The sequence below is a fragment of the Pseudochaenichthys georgianus genome, unplaced genomic scaffold, assembly GCF_902827115.2.
Source record: "Pseudochaenichthys georgianus unplaced genomic scaffold, fPseGeo1.2 scaffold_360_arrow_ctg1, whole genome shotgun sequence".
Taxonomy (NCBI): Eukaryota; Metazoa; Chordata; class Actinopteri; order Perciformes; family Channichthyidae; genus Pseudochaenichthys; species Pseudochaenichthys georgianus.
Window position 1 is genome coordinate 242,051 of NW_027262961.1, and position 22,382 is coordinate 264,432.

Sequence of the window (22,382 nt, forward strand, 5' to 3'; positions counted from 1 at the left end):
CTTTTATTATTATTATTTTTTTTTTTTATATATCTGCGTGTTTTATTAGATTTCTCCTGGATTTATAATGTATTAAATGAAATTGTATAATGTGTTACTTTTGCACTTGTGTCTTAAAGCACTTTGAGTTGCCTTGTGTTGAAATGAGCAAGGCACCGTTCCCCACATTGCTCCCCGGGCGCCGTTCAAAATGGCAGCACACTGCTCCTAACACTAGGATGGGTCAAATGCAGAGAAATAATTTCCCCATGAGGGATTAATAAAAGTTCATCTTCATCTTCATAATCTGCCTTTTAATCAACTACATATCATATCACACATATACCTTTTATTATCTCGTTTTCAGGGCTTTATTCCGTTTCAGCCATTTGACTAGACATAGACGCAACAGAGTGTGTCCTCGTGCTGTGTGAGCTTATTATTTCCATGTCCATTTGATATATCATGCATCCTCCAAGCGAACAGTAACAGAAATACACGCTAGTGGACCTCCTCGACCCACTTCACCATGATGGCTTTCCTGGCCAGCATTAAGAGCCTTGAACAACGTCCTCGTGAGGTGTGAGACCAGAGGACCGGGGACATATCCACGCAGGTTCTACTGCCACCTGTTGACCGACTGCTGTAGTGATATTTGCACATATTGCCCTCCAACATGTTGCTGCATTCCCACAAACAATGCACCCCTACATGAGTCTTACGTTTTGGACAACTCGGCGAGGTCCCCGTCTTATACTTAGTTTATATAAGGACATGTAAATGTTGTGGAGGTAACTCTTTATATCTGTTACGAATTGAAATCTTAGAAGGTAGCTTCAAGAGTCCACATATCATCACACAAAGTACACTAAGATGTTCTCAACTCTCCAAGTGTGTATCTATTTGGATATAAAGTGTTTCAGTTCTTTGTGATCCAGGAAAAGCCTCTCTAGTAGGCGAGAGTCTCTTGAAAATGTCTTTGTTTTGATTGGTAGAATTGCCAGAAGCGGAACAAAACCGGAAGCACGCGTCTTTGACGTCACAGCCTGAAAACGTAAACAAACCTCCGTGTTGCGACATCTCTGTTGTTGTTGTTTTTTTGTCTGACAGTTTTGTCGCTTGTATTGCTTTTTAAAACCCTCCTCGTAGTCTCCAGTCTTCGTGTTCATGGTAAGACTTTATATTAATGTGAATGTCGATGTGAAAACGGATAATCAATCTTGTTAAAATCCTCCTTTATCTGATGCTATTGTATGCTAACTAGTTCATATGCTAACATGCTAACAACAATGTTTTTTATAGGGAAATTACGGTTTTTCCTTTAAATATCTCGGTTTTTTCTTCTCTCACAGGTTGTCCTGGAGCTGTAGTTCCCCGGTAAGCTCACGGTAACCGGAGAGATTCATCATGGCTCAGCAGAGAGGAGTCAACAGCCTGCAGTTCAACCAGGACCAGAGTAAGCTAACAGCTAGCATCAGGAGCTAACTGCAGCTACTGTATTCTTTAAATGAAAATGAGTCCTGCATTTAAAATGTTACTCCGACAGACATATTAAAGTATAACCAACTAGCTGAATAGATGTAAAATAAGCATTGTTGGAAACTAACTAAGTACTAGTAAACACCTGAGGTACTTGTACTCGAGTATTTTAATTGCATACTACTTTATACTTCTACTCCACCTTTTAATTATTGTGATGCCTGAACACTATAGTTTCTATCTAATCTAACTATATGTATTTGATAGATGTATTTACTAGTTACTTTATACATTCAGATGTTGACACACACACCTATAACAGCTTAGGAACATGTGGGACATTAAGTGCGTGTCCCAAGTTGAATTTCAGCCCTCTCTTCTCGGATGCTCACAGGCTGTTTCTGCTGTGCGATGGAGACGGGGGTCAGGATTTATAACGTGGAGCCGCTGATGGAGAAAGGACACCTGGGTGAGAGGATGCTTTATAACATCAAGGTGCAAGGCTTTTATTGGTCATGCGAACATAGCTACAGTGTAGTCATGACGATGAACATCTGAGGTAATACGATATATTAGATAAATCATTTCTAAGTAGCAGCCAGATGAAAGTTATGGATGTTGTTTCAAAAGATAAGAACTTTATTGATCCAAATTTGGGAATTGTTTGCAGCATAAAAACACAAGGCATTGTTCAAAACAAAAATAAATAAACAAGAAAGTAGAAAATATACGTGTTGAATTTACAAATGAAAGATAACAAGATATAAAGCGAGGCATTCTGTAAGGGTTAATGTGCAGCGACGCTTCATGCAGATCAAGATCGGGTGCGGCTGCGAGGGAGGGCGGTCGTCTTTCAACCAGAAGGTCGCGGGTTCGATCCCAGCCCGTGCAGCCAACATGTCGATGTATCCTTGGGCTGGATACTTAACCCTGAGTTGCTCCCGATGGCCAACGGTGTGAATGTTAGGTCCTAGAGCAAGTGGAACTGCTCTGTGTGAATGGGTGAACGACATGTCGTACGTAAAGCGCTTTGAGGGGTCGTAAGGACTGGATACAGCGCTATATAAGTACAGTCCATTTACCATTTTACCCATAATGGCCGCCTCGCTGCACATTATCCCGCTTATTACAAGGCCACATTCTCAACAAAGTAACGACGTGACTGTACAGTGAAGAGAAAAACTACGAGTTCTCTTTATTTTTATTTATTGTTTGTTTCTGTTCTGATTTTATGTAAAGCGTCTTTGAGCATTATTTTGTTAATTAACAGATCAATTATCATTAATGTAATGGAAACGTCTGTGCAGCAATGCAGTGGGAGTCACCGACTCAGGAAGGAGACAGGGTAGAGCAGGAGCTTTGATGTCAAACCACTGATGATTTATTTGGAGTTTCGGCCGGAGCATTCACGTCACAGTCACGGTCTGACTGCACGGGAGGGTTGCCACGTCAATTCTGGAGCGCCTCTCTCTTGCTAGCCCATTTAACTGGTTTCAAGAGAGAGTAAGAGAGAAACCCGCCGCTGCTGCGTCTGTAAAGCCGGTGTGTCCTTGGGCAAGACACTTCACCTGAACTTGCTCCTGTGGGTATTGTCCACAGTGACCATTGCATGTATATATATGTGTAATGTGTGTATATGTAAAGCGCTTTGAGTCATTGAAAAAGCGCTATAATAAATGTAAGGAATTATTATTATTATTTAGTAATCAACATGTTTTGATAAGATAGCTTTAGACAGCTTGGGCACACTGAGTTACCTGCGTCCGCCACTTATGGCCTCGAAGATGTCATACCCTGGAGTCCACAAACAACAAAGAAGGAAGTGTCCCAGTGCACCCACAACAAAGACCATCTGTGACCTAGTGTTGACCGGTCACAGAATGGGAACAATAACATTATTGGCAGCCTGTGTCCCTAAGGGACAGAGACAATAACATTATTAGCTGAAGCAGCCTGTGTCCCTAAGGGACAGAGACAATACCATTATTAGCTGAAGCAGCCTGTGTCCCTAAGGGACAGAGACAATACCATTATTAGCTGAAGCAGCCTGTGTCCCTAAAGGACAGAGACAATACCATTATTAGCTGAAGCAGCCTGTGTCCCTAAGGGACAGAGACAATAGACGTCACGGTTGGTCCTGTATGTCACATCGAGGAGTCTGAGATCATTATTTCCCTAACAATTAATTAGTGCTTTTTTCAGCAGAACTGTCTCTAAGTGTGTGTGTGTGTGTGTGTGTGTGTGTGTGTGTGTGTGTGTGTGTGTGTGTGTGTGGTGTGTGTGTGTGTGTGTGTGTGTGTGTGTGTGTGTGTGTGTGTGTGTGTGTGTGTGTGTGTGTGTGTGTGTGTGTGTGTGTGTGTGTGTGTGTGTGTGTGTGTGTGTGTGTGTGTGTGTGTGTGTGTGTGTGTGTGTGTGTGTGTTTCCAGACCATGAGCAGATAGGCAGCGTGGCTTCCTGCTCGATGTTACATCGCTCTAACCTGCTGGCGTTGGTCGGAGGAGGAATCAACCCAAAGTTCTCTGAAATATCCAGTGAGTCACGACAAGTCACGATGACCTACTATATAATATGACTTTCTATATAATATGACTTTCTATATAATTTGACTTTCTATATAATATGACTTTTTATATAATATGACTTTTTACATAATATGACTTTTTACATAATATGACTTTTTATATAATATGACTTTTTATATAATATGACTTATATAATATGACTTTTTATATAATATGACTTTTTACATAATATGACTTTTTACATAATATGACTTTTTATATAATATGACTTTTTATATAATATGACTTATATAATATGACTTTTTATATAATATGACTTTTTATATAATATGACTTTTTACATAATATGACTTATATAATATGACTTTTTATATAATATGACTTTTTATATAATATGACTTTTAATATAATATGACTTTTTACATAATACGACTTTTTACATAATACGACTTTTTATATAATATGACTTTTTATATAATATGACTTTTTACATAATATGACTTATATAATATGACTTTTTACGTAATACGACTTTTTACATAATACGACTTTTTATATAATATGACTTTTTGTATAAAATGACTTTTTATATAATATGACTTTTTACATAATATGACTTTTTGTATAAAATGACTTTTTATATAATATGACTTTTTATATAATATGACTTTTTACATAATATGACTTTTTATATAATATGACTTTTTACATAATATGACTTTTTATATAATATGACTTTTTACATAATACGACTTTTTATATAATATGACTTTTTGTATAATATGACTTTTTATATAATATGACTTTTTATGTAATATGACTTTTTACATAATATGACTTTTTACATAATATGACTTTTTACATAATATGACTTTTTACATAATATGACTTTTTATATAATATGACTTTTTATATAATATGACTTTTTATATAATATGACTTTTTACATAATATGACTTTTTATATAATATGACTTTTTATATAATATGACTTTTTACATAATATGACTTTTTACATAATATGACTTATATAATATGACTTTTTATATAATATGACTTTTTATATAATATGACTTTTTATATAATATGACTTTTAATATAATATGACTTTTTACATAATACGACTTTTTACATAATACGACTTTTTATATAATATGACTTTTTACATAATATGACTTATATAATATGACTTTTTACGTAATACGACTTTTTACATAATACGACTTTTTATATAATATGACTTTTTGTATAAAATGACTTTTTATATAATATGACTTTTTACATAATATGACTTTTTATATAATATGACTTTTTGTATAAAATGACTTTTTATATAATATGACTTTTTATATAATATGACTTTTTACATAATATGACTTTTTATATAATATGACTTTTTACATAATATGACTTTTTATATAATATGACTTTTTACATAATACGACTTTTTATATAATATGACTTTTTGTATAATATGACTTTTTATATAATATGACTTTTTACATAATATGACTTTTTACATAAAATGACTTTTTACATAATACGACTTTTTATATAATATGACTTTTTGTATAAAATGACTTTTTATATAATATGACTTTTTACATAATATGACTTTTTACATAATATGACTTTTTACATAAAATGACTTTTTACATAATATGACTTTTTATATAATATGACTTTTTACATAATACGACTTTTTATATAATATGACTTTTTACATAATATGACTTTTTATATAATATGACTTTTTATATAATATGACTTTTTACATAATATGACTTTTTACATAAAATGACTTTTTACATAATACGACTTTTTATATAATATGACTTTTTGTATAAAATGACTTTTTATATAATATGACTTTTTACATAATATGACTTTTTGTATAATATGACTTTTTACATAATACGACTTTTTATATAATATGACTTTTTACATAATATGACTTTTTATATAATATGACTTTTTACATAATGACTTTTTATATAATATGACTTTTTACATAATATGACTTTTTATATAATATGACTTTTTACATAATACGACTTTTTATATAATATGACTTTTTACATAATACGACTTTTTATATAATATGACTTTTTGTATAATATGACTTTTTATATAATATGACTTTTTACATAATATGACTTTTTACATAAAATGACTTTTTACATAATACGACTTTTTATATAATATGACTTTTTGTATAAAATGACTTTTTATATAATATGACTTTTTACATAATATGACTTTTTACATAATATGACTTTTTACATAAAATGACTTTTTACATAATATGACTTTTTATATAATATGACTTTTTACATAATACGACTTTTTATATAATATGACTTTTTACATAATATGACTTTTTATATAATATGACTTTATATAATATGACTTTTTACATAAAATGACTTTTTACATAATACGACTTTTTATATAATATGACTTTTTGTATAAAATGACTTTTTATATAATATGACTTTTTACATAATATGACTTTTTGTATAATATGACTTTTTACATAATATGACTTTTTATATAATATGACTTTTTACATAATATGACTTTTTATATAATATGACTTTTTACATAATATGACTTTTTATATAATATGACTTTTTCCACATTCAACATTTAAAAAAACAAGATATCTAAACCTTGGAGAAACCGATGGATAAACACACTATTCTTTAATTCTTCAACACACACTGATGGGATATCAAACCAGGGTGACATGGATTCACAATAATAAGGTTAATAATGGATTGAATATAACTTTATCTGTACTCTTTGTTCACAGTGCTGGTGTGGGACGACGCTCGGGAGTCTCGAGACCCGAAAGAGAAGCTGGTTCTGGAGTTCACGTTCACCAAACCAGTGCTGGCCGTCCGCATGAGGCAGGACAAGTGAGTCATGCGCCTGCACTCAGTCAGCCTTCTCTCCAGTGTGTCAGGAAACAAACCCTCTCTCTTCTAGAATGATCGGTTTGGTATTTGGAGCAAAACACTTCATAGACATGTTTTTTTAATTTATTCGTATATATCTGAGACCTGTAATATATGCTAAAATACTTATAGTCAACGTTTTGTTTGCTCCTACTCCAGGATCATCATCGTGTTAAAGAACCGGATCTATGTCTACAGCTTCCCAAATAACCCCGTCAAACTGTTTGAGTTTGACACCAGAGATAACCCCAAAGGTGAGAGGTCCTCTCCAAGATTCAAAGATTCAAAGATTCATATCCTCGTATGCTCATAAGCTTCAGTGTAGAAATGACATTCTCCTGACCTAAGCTCCTCCCACAATGCAACAAATACAAATACAGCATAGTACAAGAAGTCTCTGGACCTGTACGTAGAATCTGATATGTACAAGAACAGAATATGAAATTAAATAATGTAAATTAAGACAACATTAAATACGGTTTATTGCGTTGATAACTATTTATATTGGGGCTGTCAAGTTAACCCGTAAAAAATTAACGCCACTAATTATTTTAACGCGATTAACGCATGTGCATTGTTTGTCCTCGGCCGCGCCGTAGTTTCAGAGCATCGAGTTTAAAATGCCATCCAATCCAAGCACACTGCTGATGCCGACAGCACTTGAAAGTGTGCGAGGGAGACGCCTGGACACGTCTCCGAGCAGCACACTTTCAACGAAGGTCGCTAAATGGGCGGCGACAGCTTTCAGGCGTCACGTGGTGGAGGACGAGTGGCTGCACGATGTAACTCGGGTCGACTGCGCGATGTCACTCGGGTCGACTGCGCGATGTCACTCGGGTCGACTGCGCGATGTCACTCGGGTCGACTGCGCGATGTCACTCGGGTCGACTGCGCGATGTCACTCGGGTCGACTGCGCGATGTCACTCGGGTCGACCGCGCGATGTAACTCGGGTCGACCGCGCGATGTAACTCGGGTCGACCGCGCGATGTAACTCGGGTCGACCGCGCGATGTAACTCGGGTCGACCGCACGTATGAATCGCCTTCCAGAGCCACCACTGTGTCGACAACTCAACTTGCATGAAGTCCAAAAAGCGAAAGTAGAGGATTTAAGAAAGACTCACCGGAGCCCACGGGACCTCACTCTCTTGCTTTGACAGCTATGAAAACTGAGGAGCGGCATTTCGCCGACCACTGCGCCCACACACACACACACAGACACACACACACACACACACACACACACACAGTCACACACACACATGCACACACACACACAGACACACACACACACATAGTCACACACACACATAGTCACACACACACACACACACACACACATAGTCACACACACACACACATAGTCACACACACACATAGCCACACACACACACACACACACACTCACACACACACACTCAGACACACACTCACACACACACACACACACACACACACACACACACTCACACACCCAGACACACACACTCACCCAGTCACACACACACTCTCACACACACATACACATACACACACACACACTCACACACACCCACACACACACACACACACACACACACAGTATTATTGTATGAGAGGTTCCAGGTTGATTTGAGGCGAATATTTGTCATTGTTCAAATGATAATAAACATTAGCATAAAGCATATGTGTCCGCTCGTATGTTGATAAGAGTATTCAACACTTAAAAATATCCCTCTGAGGAACATTTAGAACAGACAGGACTGACAGCCCTGATGTATATTCACAAGTAAACGAGTTTCCTTCCCTTCTCTCTCCAGGTCTGTGTGACCTGAGTCCCAGCCTGGAGAAGCAGCTGCTGGTGTTTCCAGGTCATAAGTGTGGAAGCCTGCAGCTCGTAGTGAGTCAGGGGGTCGACTCATGTGTAGCACTTCCTGTCCCCTTTGTCCGGAGGTCAATGGTGTTCTGAATGTGTTTTTGGTTGTTTTCCTAAAATAATAATAATGATTTCTCAGATTTCAATTTTTCTCAGAAATTTGACTACTTTTTTTCACAAATGTAGAATTGATCTAAAAGTAAGATTTTTTTCTGATTTTTTTTCTGATTTTTTGTCCGAATTGAAACTTAGCTCTCGGTTTTTAGTTTTTCTCAGATTTCATTTTTTCTCAGAATTTAACTTTTTTCTCTAATTTTGCATTTTCTCTCAGAAATTTGCCTTTTTTTCACAAATTTAGAATTTATCTAAAATTAAGAATTTTTGCTCATATTTACATTTTTCTCATATTTAGATTTTTTTGTACGAATTGGTGGTGGGGGAGCCGTTATTATGGAAATCTGAGACCCAAGAATTGTAACTTTAATCTCGGTTTTTGATTTTTCTCATATTTTGATTTTTCTCATATTTTGATTTTTCTCAGATTTAAATTTGTTCTCAAAACCCTAACTTTGTTCACATCCTCCCTGCACCGCTGTACAGAATATGTTCAATATAAAACAATCTTGTTTTTTCTCCAGGATTTGTCGAACACGAAGCCCGGCACGTCCTCGGCTCCGTTCACCATCAACGCCCATCAGAGTGAGATCGCCTGCGTGGCTCTGAACCAGCCGGGCAGCGTGGCGGCGTCCGCGTCTCGCAAAGGAACGTTGATCCGTCTGTTCGACACCACGACACGAGACAAACTGGTGGAGCTGCGCCGGGGAACAGACCCCGCCACACTCTACTGGTAAACACCCATCGTAGAGCCATAGTGTGTGTGTGTTTTTTTAATATATTTGTTTTATTGTATTTAAAGACCTTGGACTTTAAGGAAACAAGGATATTGTCCAAAGTACATTTCATAGTTGTAACTATAGAATAAACAGCCCTTAGTAGTAAATCAAAACGGTGTTTAATTAACTTAAGAAAGTCTTCCATTTGCAGGGAGGGAAAGTAAGCAATCACTGCGACTACTTCTGGGACATTTTAGAGATAAAAGAAACTATAAAAGACGTTTGTTTGAGGCTCTGATTCTCTCATTACTTTTCCAGCATCAACTTCAGCCACGACTCGTCCTTCCTGTGTGCGTCCAGCGATAAAGGAACCGTCCACATCTTCGCTCTGAAAGACACCAAACTGAACCGCCGCTCAGCGTAAGCCTCCTCGAGCTCACCTGCTCCATCACCTGTCTTATTATCCGGGTTCTTACGGTCATTGCAAACCTGGGAAAGTCATGGAAATTCAAAATGCTAATTCCAGGTCCTGGAAAAGTCATGGAAATGTAACTAAAGTTGCATCAAATATAATTTATATTTTAGCTAATCGCCAAAATAGTAATACTTTAAAGGTGGGGTAGGTACATTTGAGAAACCGGCTCGAGTTCGCTAGAATGTGAAAATACACAACCGGAGAAAATCTGCCACTTCCTCACAGAGCCCCTCCTCCAACACACACGAACGCGCACATGACCAATGAGGGCACGAGATAAGTTTGTGCCCGATGGAAGGCTGACAGGCAGGTAGGCCATCCAATCTGTTTAGCCGTACTTTTTACAGTATTACGGCTTCTCCAGATGACTTTTTTTTATGGATTTTTTGTCAAAGCACTTCAGATATTCATTGCTATCGGATGTTCAGAGCATTCCATGGAATATAACAACAAGTGTATCTCGAGCCGGTTTCTGAAACGTACCTACCCCACCTTTAAAGATAATAAATACTGTATCGTATAGTAATGAAACGTAAAATGGCATTTACCTGTTTAGATAGGCACACCATGTTTCATATCCTTATTTTCCTGTTCCATGTTTTTTGGCCATTGAGAATCACTGGTGGAAAAGTCTTATTAGTAAAGCTCTTCTGCGCCATCAGGCTGCATCGAGGCGCAACCAGACACGATTCAGTGCAAACCTCTTTAAATGCTGTTTCACCGGAGATGATCATTATTTGCTCAGAATTTTGACTGTCTAATTTTTTGATTCCCCCCCCCCCCCCTCAAAATGTTAACTTTCTGTTTTTGACTCTTTCTTTTCTCAAATCTTGACTTTCCCTCATCATTTTTTTATTCTGCATAAATATATATATTTCATTTCATTTCAAACCTTTATTTAGACGGATAGGTCCCTTGAGATCACGGATCTCTTTTACACGGGAGACCTGCATCGATTGAGTTCCACATGAAACATAGAAACAACATGAAAACAAACAATAGAGGACATCATATTTACATATTCACCAACACTTACAAACACCCGTAGCGTCAGAAAGCATCTCGTGCCTTCAAAACATTCAGAGAAATAAAATTGCTCAGTTTTAATTTGGACTGTCGGCTGTTCCAACAAGTGGAGCTGCGCATAAAAGCCGTCTCACCTCAGACAGTCCTCCCTCTCGGCACATCGAACAAGACCACATCCTGATCTCAGACAACAGCTGCTGCGTTCTGCTTTCCCAGAGAGCAGATGCAACACGTTATACCTGCAGCTCCTAATCCTGTTTACACTCTCACACATCTGTCCTTTCCCGTGCTTCCCAGTCTCTTCTTCCTCACTTGCCTCCTCAATTCTTACACAGGGATTAATACGTGTGTGTGTGTGTGTGTGTGCGTGTGTGTGTGTGTGTGTGCGTGTGTGTGTGTGTGTGTGTGTGTGTGTGTGTGTGTGTGTGTGTGTGTGTGTGTGTGTGTGTGTGTGTGTGTGTGTGTGTGTGTGTGTGTGTGTGTGTGTGTGTGTGTGTGTGTGTGTGTGTGGTGTGTGTGTGTGTGTGTGTGTGTGTGTGTGTGTGTGTGTGTGTGTGTGTGTGTGTGCAGGCTGGCGCGTGTGGGGAAGGTGGGCCCTGTGATTGGTCAGTACGTGGACAGTCAGTGGTCGTTGGCCAGCTTCACGGTTCCCGCTGAATGCGCCTGTATCTGCGCCTTCGGGAAAAACACGTCCAAGAACGTCAACTCCGTCATCGGTGAGTCAAACCGGGCCGGAGGGCGATGTGGGCTTTCTGTGAGACGGACTTTAATGATTCTCTGATCGGATGGTGGTTCCTGTCCTCTCAGAGCTCAGCCTGCTGTTTCCTTCACCTGGTTTTATCTCTCCCTTTGACCCGGGCCCCTTCTCGTTTCTCTAAGTCCCCTCCTCGACTCCTTTCCTCGACTCCTATCCTCGACTCCTATCCCCGACTCCCCTCCTCGACTCCTTTCCTCGACTCGACTCCTATCCTCGAGACTTAGTCCCGCCCACAGGAGATGCGAGTGGAGGAGTCGAGGATGGGAGCTGAGGAGAGAGGAAGGGAAGCAGCAGGGGGCTAGAGAAATGAGAACTCTTCACCCTTTGACCCAGGCCCTTTCTCATTTCTCTAAGTCCCCTCCTCGACTCCTTTCCTTGACTCCTATCCTCAAGACTTAGTCCCGCCCACAGGAGATGCGAGTGGAGGAGTCGAGGAGAGAGGAAGGGAAGCAGTAGGCGGCTAGAGAAATGAGAACTCCTCTCCCTTTGACCCGGGCCCGTTCTCATTTCTCTAACTCCCCTGCTCGCACAGCCCCACCTAGTGTCAGCAGAAAGTATTACAAATAATGATTACAAAAAAATAAATATATAAAATATATTTTAACAAATAAATAAACACAAGGATAAGTGTGTGTTATTGTTGAGTAAATGACAGAGTGGTTTAGAAAAGAATACAAAATTAGAAGGAAGATGAAACGATACAGATGTCAGTTTTCTGAGCCCCTCCTCTCCCCGTAACTAACGGCAACTAAAGTCCTACATTATACAATTAAAACAAAGAAGTAAACACAAAGTGTGGCTGATGTTGAGCCAGAAAAGGTTGATACACGCTGTGAGAACGGAGAGCATTTCTCCTCGATCCCAACCCGTCTATCACCAACGTTCAAGCAGCTCTAAGCCAATGGGACGCCTGAGAGTTGAAAGTCGGCGCTAAGACCCCCTGTGGTGCCGACAGGGACCCTGACATGACGTCACCACAGGCCGAGTTGGGAGTGAGAATGTGTTGTCCTGGAAGTGCATTTAGAGAAATGAGATGTCCTTCAACATGGCGCGCTGAAATCCATTCCCGGGTCACTACCGGAGGACCGAGGAGTCGAGGGGTCGAGGAGTCGAGGAGGGGAGGGGTCGAGGAGTCGAGGAGGGGATGAGGGGATGAGAAAGGGCCTCAGTGTTGCTCAAAGACAGTCTTGTGTTCTGATGTATTAACGAGTTCTCGTCTCCCTGCAGCCATCTGTGTGGACGGGACCTTCCATAAGTACGTCTTCACCCCCGATGGAAACTGCAACCGAGAAGCCTTCGACGTTTACCTCGACATCTGCGACGATGATGACTTCTGATGAAAGAAAATGGCCTGAGAGAGGAGGAGGAGGAGGAGGAGGAGGAGGAGGAGGAGGAGGAGGAGGAGGAGGAGGAGGAGGAGGAGGAGGAGGAGGAGGAGGAGGAATAACAAAGACTGAAGTTATGACGTGTGATGTGAGAGTGAGAATCAGAGTCTGGTGCTCTCAGTGTGTGTCAGTGTGAATATCAATAAAGTTTTGAATAGCCTGTAACAGAAAGCGCACCCTGTCTGGACATTACAAACATCTAAAAATAATCTGCTGTTTCCACGAGAGGAAGTCAAACTGCAATTAAAATCCTTTTTGATAAGAAATGAATGTTGTGTTTTTTTACCTGAATAAAATGTGTTGCATTTATTTATCTCTGAGCATTTTGTCCTCTCCGTGAGATCCTGTCTGTTTACAGCTGAAAACAACACATGCTGAAGTTCATTGTATTCAAACTATTACAAATTCCCGTATGTCTTAAAATTAGGGCTGTCCCGAATACCATTTTTCGGGCTCCGAATATTCGGGGGGGGGGGGGCGCGTAGTAATCAGCAGCGAACCGCTTCCACGCGTGTATTTCGGTGTATTCACGGCATTCATTTTGTTATTCTACAGTATTGTTGTTTTATAGTTATTTGTTAATGAACCCAAGTTGTGATATCGCATTGTGTTTGTTACTTTCGCTGCCGTTGTAGTCTTAAGTGTAATTTAGCTTGGCTTCCTATTTACGGACATGCCGTTGACAGGAAGTTGTTATTGCTATGGAAACAACGTGACGGAGATTAACGGAGAAAAGTAATATCTCCATATAAAGACGGAGAAAGTAAACGATAACGTGTATGGTTAAGTGTTAGCACCCCCGAAGAGGCACGAGCTCTGACGGTGATATTGGAGATTTCAATAAATTCAATTTGAGAAAAAACGGGAAACAAACAAAACGAATATTTGAATATTGAAACCCGGATAGTACTCCAACGAACGGATATTCGGGTACAGCCCTATAGCCTACTTCAAATACAACGACAAACATTAGGAAAGCTTAATTCAATCATAATATTAATAATGCATTTTATTCATAGAGCGCTTGTCACTTTACGAGGTAACAATTAATGAAAACAAAACACTTCAAATATATAACACACAGCATTAATGACAGATTAAATTAGCTTCTGGAAAGGTGAGTTTGGATTTGTGATTCGAACATGGTAATGTTTGACATTCAGAGCACTACATCTGGTGATCGGTAGAGAAGTGAAAAGACAATATATATATATATATATACGGCGTTAATAACTGTGTAAAACACACCGGGCTGCTTTAATACTTTTTTGTATGCTTTAATTAACATGAAGCTGTCTTTGCTCTTTTCTGCTGTAACAATGTACATGTCCTCTCTGGACTAACAAACTATTCTGATTCTGAAACAAAACAAATATTGTATTTATTTATGAATTATGTTTAACTTTGACATTTATTTGTACTAAAGGCACAACCAGTGATAAGAGCAAGCAGCGTGTTGCACACCGTCTGCAGCCTCATATCAGAGACTACGCGTGTGTGTGTGTGTGTGTGTGTGTGTGTGTGTGTGTGTGTGTGTGTGTGTGTGTGTGTGTGTGTGTGTGTGTGTGTGTGTGTGTGTGTGTGTGTGTGTGTGTGTGTGTGTGTGTGTGTGTGTGTGTGTGTGTGTGTGTGTGTGTGTGTGTGTGTGTGTGTGTGTGTGTGTGTGTGTGTGTGAGAACTCTTTAGTTCTCATGAACTAAGTTCTGATGAACCTTTGTGGGGAAAGTACTGGGTGTGATGATGCTGATGAATCCAGAGAGAACAGGAGAAAGGTGTTACAGCGCCACCTACTGGTGGAATGAGCACATCGAGAGTTGGTGTTTTTTTATTTCAACAAGCATTCAAAGCTCAGTTTTATGAAATGGTGGGAGAAGTTTAGCCAGAAATGTTGCTTGAAAATTATTATAATACAAATTAATACTTCCAACGATTTTCGTGTTTCAGGATTTCATAAGTATTTTGACATTTTTGTAATTAACAAATGTTTTTCTATGAAGTTGAAGATTAAATGATGTCCTATTAGCTGTGCTTAGTTTAGTAATCAAGATTTGCGCTTATTATATATCATTAAGGATTTGTTGTATTTGAGTTGTAATTCATTCCCTCCCCCCTACCTGCCTACCTCCCCTGTTTGTGGGGGCTTTTTAAGAATTCTGCCCATTTTTGTATTTTGCCACTTTCCTTGCTTAATGTTGTATCACACCTTGTGACCAAAAAAACAATAAAATTACTTTAATAATCCAGAAAGCTCTGGATATTTATTCATGGTTTGTCGGAATATTTTCTTTAAAACTTTCTTTGCATTTGCCATATCATATCATGTATAATAATTACTCTGCATGACCCCCAACAGTGGCGGATTTAGGATTTTAGGAGATCCGGGGCTTAGCCCAGGAGTCGTTGGGTTGGGGGGAGGGGGGGGGGGTGCAGGGGTACAGTGCTATTTTTTATAAGTGGGGGGTGGACCGAACATCCTTTAGGGGGGTCGTCGCCTCCTCTCGGGGGGTCCGGGGGCATGCTCCCCTGGGAAGATTTTTTTTTTTTTTTTTAAATATTGAAGTTGAAAGCATCAATCTGGTGCACTTTGAGAGCAACATGAACCCGACCTTAATAACATCTTAAAGCGGACAAAAGGCACTGGAGAACACTCATTAACCCCCTTTAATGAAGCAAACTAATGCCTTAACTCACTCAAATAGTCGTTTACTTATTAAGGTGAAACGAATGTGCGTAGAGTTTTAAAGGATGCGGATAGTCTCACCTTGATTCTGGCGCATTGCTTATCGTTTTATAGATCTATTCTCACCCACCATCTTTGTTTGTGACGTAAAGAGTGTAAGAGTCACGTTTCTGAATCGGACACTCTGAGTGGATGCAGTCACAGCCAATCGGAGTCTGATTCAGAGGGTTGCCTGTCAGTTCCGTTGCTATGGTTCTGTTGCTATGGTTCCGTTGCTATGGTTCCGTTGTTATGTGTACTGAAACGAGAGCCGGTATAATTCCACGCGCGAAAACAAAATAAAAATTGGAATACGTTCTTTTAGTCTCTTAAAAGTAGACTGGAAGGGTTAACGTTACATCTTAGGATAATGTTTAGTCATGTTCTGTTTACATACTAACATATAAGGGAATTGACTTAGTGTGGTTACTCCATGTTTACTAGCTATAACATTAACGTTACATCACTCTTTTTCACTTCTTGCTGCTGCTGCTGCTTCGATGACAATAACTTTCTAATATCCATAACTGTAGAGGCTATTAGCTTAAAACTCGTCAGGCACTAGGAAGGATCACTTCTTCTTCAGGGCAGGCTACGCAGTACGCAGGCTAATGCCCTGCACATTACTCCCGAGACGTTTAAAAAAAAAAAGTGAAATATCCGGGGCTTTTCAGAAAACATCCGGGGCTTGAGCCCAAGTACCTCTGACCCCCAATATCCTATGATGTCATTATTGTTACAACCCAGATCCAAAATGATTAGTGGGTCTCACCTGCTAATCTTTCGCTGCATCTAATGCTGCGTTCACACCGGACCCGCGGAGACTCGTGTAGGTGGAGGCGGGGGACGGCGATCCCCCGCCTCCACCTACACCACTGATTCATGGTAAATAATATAGTAGAATAATTACTCTGCATGACCCGTTTGTTTAGAGAGGAGGCTGGGCTGCATACATTTATATAATCGCTACCCACCCACCTACCTACCTACCTACCTACCTACCCTACCTACCACACCGACCTACTCGCGGACCGACCGACCGACCTACCGACGCCTGCGACCGACCGACCGACCGACCGACCTGTCTCGACCCTCGCTACCTACCTGACCTACCTGCGGTCTACCGACCTACAGACCGACCGACCTAACCGACCTACCGACCTAGACCTGACCCTACCCGACCATACTACCTACCGCGCGACTGACCTACCGACCGCTCTACCGACCTCTCTGACCTCGCTACCTACCGAACCTACCCACCTCTCTCTCTCTACCTACCTACCTACCTACCTACCTCTCTACCTACCTACCTACCCACCTACCTACCTCTCTACCTACCTACCTCTCTACCTACCTCTCTACCTACCTACCTAGCTACCTACCTACCTACCTACCTACCTAGTTACCTACCTACCTACCTACCTACCTCTCTACCTACCTCTCTACCTACCTACCTACCTACCTACCTCTCTACCTACCTACCTACCTCTCTACCTCTCTACCTACCTACCTCTCTACCTACCTACCTACCTACCTACCTACCTACCTACCTCTCTACCTACCTACCTACCTCTCTACCTCTCTACCTACCTACCTCTCTACCTACCTAGCTACCTACCTAGCTACCTACCTACCTAGTTACCTACCTACCTACCTACCTAGCTACCTAGCTACCTACCTACCTACCTACCTACCTTCCTACCGCGCCACCCCCAAATCGCATCGCGTCCGGCGTGAACGCAGCATAAGACGTTACTCTCCGACAAGTCATCTGCAACTTCTATCTTATTTAATTAGTCGCTAAGAGTCGATTCAAGACTCAATGTTGGGACTTTGTGGAACTGGGATCGACATCTTTCAATATCTTCTGACATCTCAAAGACATAACCGTTAATTGATGATAAAAAACAACTCAGATTAAACGACTTGTTTCAGATCCAGAGAAAACGATATCTTTTTGATCAGCTGCTTTTTATTTGTTTTCTTACAAAAAAAGTTAAATAAAAATCCTCCCACAGGCGAAGCTTCCCGACGCTTCCTTCAAACGGTCCTCTCAGGGTCCAGCTGTGTGTGTGTGTGTGTGTGTGTGTGTGTGTGTGTGTGTGTGTGTGTGTGTGTGTGTCACTGTGAGGCGGGGGGGGCGAACATCTGCATGGTCTCCAGGACGAGCGACAGATTATCCAGGAAGGAGTCCACAGAGACCCGGAGGATCCGAGCCTCGTCAGCACTCCACCTCCTGAAGCACAGAAGAAGAAGGAGGTTAGACTGTGTGTGTGTGTGTGTGTGTGTGTGTGTGTGTGTGTGTGTGTGTGTGTGTGTGTGTGTGTGTGTGTGTGTGTGTGTGTGTGTGTGTGTGTGTGTGTGTGTGTGTGTGTGTGTGTGTGTGTGTATACTAGGATTGCCAGAAACTGACCATGATCAAAATCGATTATTCGACCCCCCCCCACCCCTCGGGAGAAAAAAGGAAAAGAAAGAAAAAATCAGACAAAAGGAATTCCGTTGTTGTCTTTACTGTAACATGTTTACAGTACAAACAACAAACAAGCATGTCATCACAACGACGTGGCCTTGAAGGGAAGTTGGTAATGGCCGGCTGTGCTGCGTCTTTCTCTGTAACCTCGTTGGCTTCGCACTCAGATGCCACCAACGCATTGTTGAGGTTGAGCTGTGATAGACCAACGTCTTTTCGCAGAGCTTGCATTTAACTTCCTTTGGACTTGTAAGTTCGAAGTAGTTCCTCGAGGAGGAACTCTTTTTACCTGCCGCTTTGTTCATCTTTAGTCGCACGTGTGAGGGAGAGAGGGGGGGGGGGGGGGGGGTCGGTGTGTAGCAGCTGCAGCAGCAGTCTGCTCTGCTCGGGTGTGTGTGTATATGTGTGTGTGTGTGTCCGTCCGTGTCTGTGTATATGTGTGTGTATACATGGGCCCTTTCTCATTTCTCGAACTCCCCTCCTCGACTCCCCTCCTCGACTCCTATCCTCGATACTTAGTCCCGCCCACAGGAGATGCGAGCGGAGGAGCCGAGGAGGGGAGCCGAGGAGAGAGGAGGGGAAGCAGCAGGCGGTGAGAGAAATGAGAACTCCTCTCCTCTGAGCGGTCATCTTAAAGAGACGTCCATTAATGATGACAGGAGGCAGCAGCCTCTGTCTGAGGGACAGATGTGTTCAAGACCACTTCTATCTACTTTGATTCATTCACAGTGCGGTGTCATGAGACCACACACACACACACACACACACACACACACACATATATATATATATGTATATATTTATATAAATATATACAATTTCAGAATCAAACAGAGCACTCAAAATAACGTAACACTATCAGAGACTGGATATCCCCCCCCCCCCTCTCTGGTCGCTGCAATGAGGGAAATAAATTACGGGCCAAAAGTTGTATTTACAAGTATTAAAAGTAAGCAGAGGACACCAAACCAACTGACACCTGTCTGTCCGCTGCATCTACACACACACTGTACCACACACACACACACACACACACACACACACACACACACACACACACACACACACACACACACACACACACACACACACACACACACACACACACACACACACACACACACACACACACACACACACACACACACACACACACACACACACACACACACACACACACACACACACACACACACACACACACACACACACACACACACACACACAATCAGGCGACAGCTGTTGTGTATTTTATTGTGAAGCACTAAATGGTCTTAGAAAAATATGGACTCTTTGTTTGTAGATATCTCCTAAACTAAAGCAAAGAGAGTCGGTCTGTTCTACTGAGTGATATATATTATACACACTGCTCTGCTTTCGGACCTCACAGCTGTTCTCTCTGGAAACATCGCGTCGCGATGAAAGCAGTTAATAAAATAATATCCAGGGGATGCATGCAGAGCTGTGATTGGCTGAGATAAGTCACGACTCTTTGAAACATCTCTTTTCCCGGAAATGCATCCGCGAAGGAGCCGTGGAGGACCCATCAGTGTATCCTCGGTTATAGCTCCTCTGGAGAGCCTCCTCGACGCTCGGTCCTCGAAGTGCATTTAGAGAAATGAGACGTCCTTCAACATGGCGCGCTGAAATTCATTTCCGGGTCACTACCGGAGGACAGAGGAGTCGAGGAGGGGGATTTGATGAAATGAGAAAGGGCCCTGGTATATGTGTGTCTGTATGTGTGTGTGTGTGTGTGTGTGTGTGTGTGTGTGTGTGTGTGTCTGTCTGTATATACATGGTATGTGTGTGTATGTGTATGTGTATGTGTATGTGTATGTGTGTGTGTGTGTGTGTGTGTGTGTGTGTGTGTGTGTGTGTGTGTGTGTGTGTGTGTGTGTGTGTGTGTGTGTGTGTGTGTGTGTGTCTCCTCACACAGTCAGCGTCCTGTCCGTCACCGTCAGCTGTTTGTCGATCCCTCCCTTCCTGGGCTCTCGGTCCGGAGACAGCGAGCCCAGGGCGATGGCGGCGTCTCCGGGGGAGGGGAAGGGCACGTCCAGCCGGCTGAGGGGCGGGGCTTAGGCTGCAAACAACGAACTTCATCACGAACACTCAGAGCAAATACCTTCAGTAGGGACATCGAGGAGTCAGAGCAGCAACAGATTAGACACACGGTACGGCCTACTGTACATGTTCTACTTCTTAATAACGCTTTCATTCTATTTGAGATGCTTGAATTCTAGTATTGTTTATTTCTACTTATGTGCGATGCCTTGTTTTGTTGTTGTTTTTGTTGACGCTCCGTTACACATAAGCGAACTACTCGTCTAATCAGCCAAGTGTACTTTAGGTACAAGTACTCAGCGACATGTACTTCTGCAGTATTTTCAATCCACCTTCCCTGGCTCTAAGTACAAACCCCTCCTCCTCGCGTACAAGTCTCTCCTCGCCCCCCAGTACTCGACGGACCTCCTCCCCCCCTCACCATGACCTCTGACCCCTCACCATGACCTCTGACCCCTCACAGCCCCCTGCTTCCACTCCTACTACCTATTATTTCTTTTGTTGTCTGTCCTTAGCTCTTGTAAAGCGGCCTTGGGTCCCTTGAAAGGCGCGATATAAATTAAATATATTATTATTATGAGCAACATTCTACTAACTTTTCTATAGATTGATTATATCGTTTTGTTTCGTGTTCCTTGTACGGCGACATTGAGAGCCTTGCAAGGCGCCTATATTATTATTATGACTTGCATATCTCTCACGGTCTCGTCTCCTTGTCTGAACTTAGAGCTTGTCTTTTTCTTTTGGAAGCCTACTTGAGATGAGACGGTGCTTCAGGTTTTAATACACAAAGTCTAATTCTTTATTTATAAACCTAACAGGTGGCAATAAACTGAATGAACTTGTAATAGCAGCTTTAATAAAACATCCAGCTCACTGACAGACCCTCTTACCGCGTTTCAGATCCGTCTCAAACATAGATTGAAATACTCATTAAAGTCAAACATGATATTATTCTCCATCCCAGCGAAGCTAACAGAAACAACAGAAACATGTAGCATTAAGCTAATGAAGGAAAGCTAACAGGACGTTGTTTAAACCAGTAAACACTAGAAGAAGACTTTGAACCACAGATAAGATTTAAATATTAACATTAGGAGCAGATTTAAAGGATACAACTGCAGTTTCTCCGATTCTGGATTCATTTCTCTGTCCGTCGCCGCCATCGTGTTTGTTTACAGAAGTCAATAAAGCAGCACTTCCGGTTGGAGATTTAACTCACGAAGCGCTGCTGCCACGGAGCGGCGGAAGGCGGTACTGCAGCCAGGAATATTAATAATAAATATGATTATTCATATTATCATCATTATCATAACAGTAATGATAATTATAACAATAATAATATAATCTTAATATTTTTTTAATGAATATGATATATGTTTATTACAGTAAAACACATTGTATTTGACTTATTTAAATAAAAACAGCGATACCACGATAATAAATTGCCTTAAAAAATATATAACATTAGCAAAAAGTACTTTATGCATCACATAAAAAATAAGTGACATTTACATATGTCATAAGAGGGTTTTTCAATACAGTTTAAACCCTATTTATAATAATTATTCATATCAATATTATTTCGCTTGTTATGAATTAATACAAATGTTTTAATGATCTCTGATTTTAATTTGACTATAACATAATAGCATATACTTTAATGTATTGTCTGCTTGCTTTTAACAACATGTGTGTACACTTTAAGCTGCAGCTATGAATTCTGAACTTCAAAATCAAACCTGCGGAGCGACTTTTACTTTGTAGGAGTGCTGTCAGAATCAGCTGTGGAGCCCCGACTCTTCATCTTCTGCTGCGGATCGTTCCCGCGTTGAAACAACCCGAGGACTCCCCGGTGTGTT

General features: G+C 40.7%; 2 protein-coding genes across 2 annotated transcripts; one reads left to right on the forward strand and one right to left on the reverse strand.

Annotated features, from left to right (window-relative positions):
* Positions 1 to 1,020: 1,020 nt before the first annotated feature.
* wdr45 (WD repeat domain 45) lies at positions 1,021 to 13,257 on the forward strand. Its single transcript, XM_034078225.1, has 11 exons — positions 1,021 to 1,149; positions 1,332 to 1,435; positions 1,853 to 1,927; positions 3,885 to 3,989; positions 6,795 to 6,900; positions 7,099 to 7,193; positions 8,739 to 8,818; positions 9,433 to 9,641; positions 9,946 to 10,047; positions 11,699 to 11,844; positions 13,113 to 13,257. Exons 2-11 carry the CDS (start codon positions 1,387 to 1,389, stop codon positions 13,220 to 13,222), a joined length of 1,077 nt encoding a protein of 358 aa, XP_033934116.1. The 5' UTR covers positions 1,021 to 1,149; positions 1,332 to 1,386; the 3' UTR covers positions 13,223 to 13,257.
* A 4,684-nt stretch (positions 13,258 to 17,941) lies between these two features.
* Positions 17,942 to 21,733, reverse strand: LOC117442229 (L antigen family member 3-like). Its single transcript, XM_034078228.1, has 3 exons — positions 21,637 to 21,733; positions 20,392 to 20,520; positions 17,942 to 18,225 (listed from the first exon to the last, which is right to left on the reverse strand). Exons 1-3 carry the CDS (start codon positions 21,684 to 21,686, stop codon positions 18,111 to 18,113), a joined length of 294 nt encoding a protein of 97 aa, XP_033934119.1. The 5' UTR covers positions 21,687 to 21,733; the 3' UTR covers positions 17,942 to 18,110.
* Between the last annotated feature and the right edge of the window lie 649 nt (positions 21,734 to 22,382).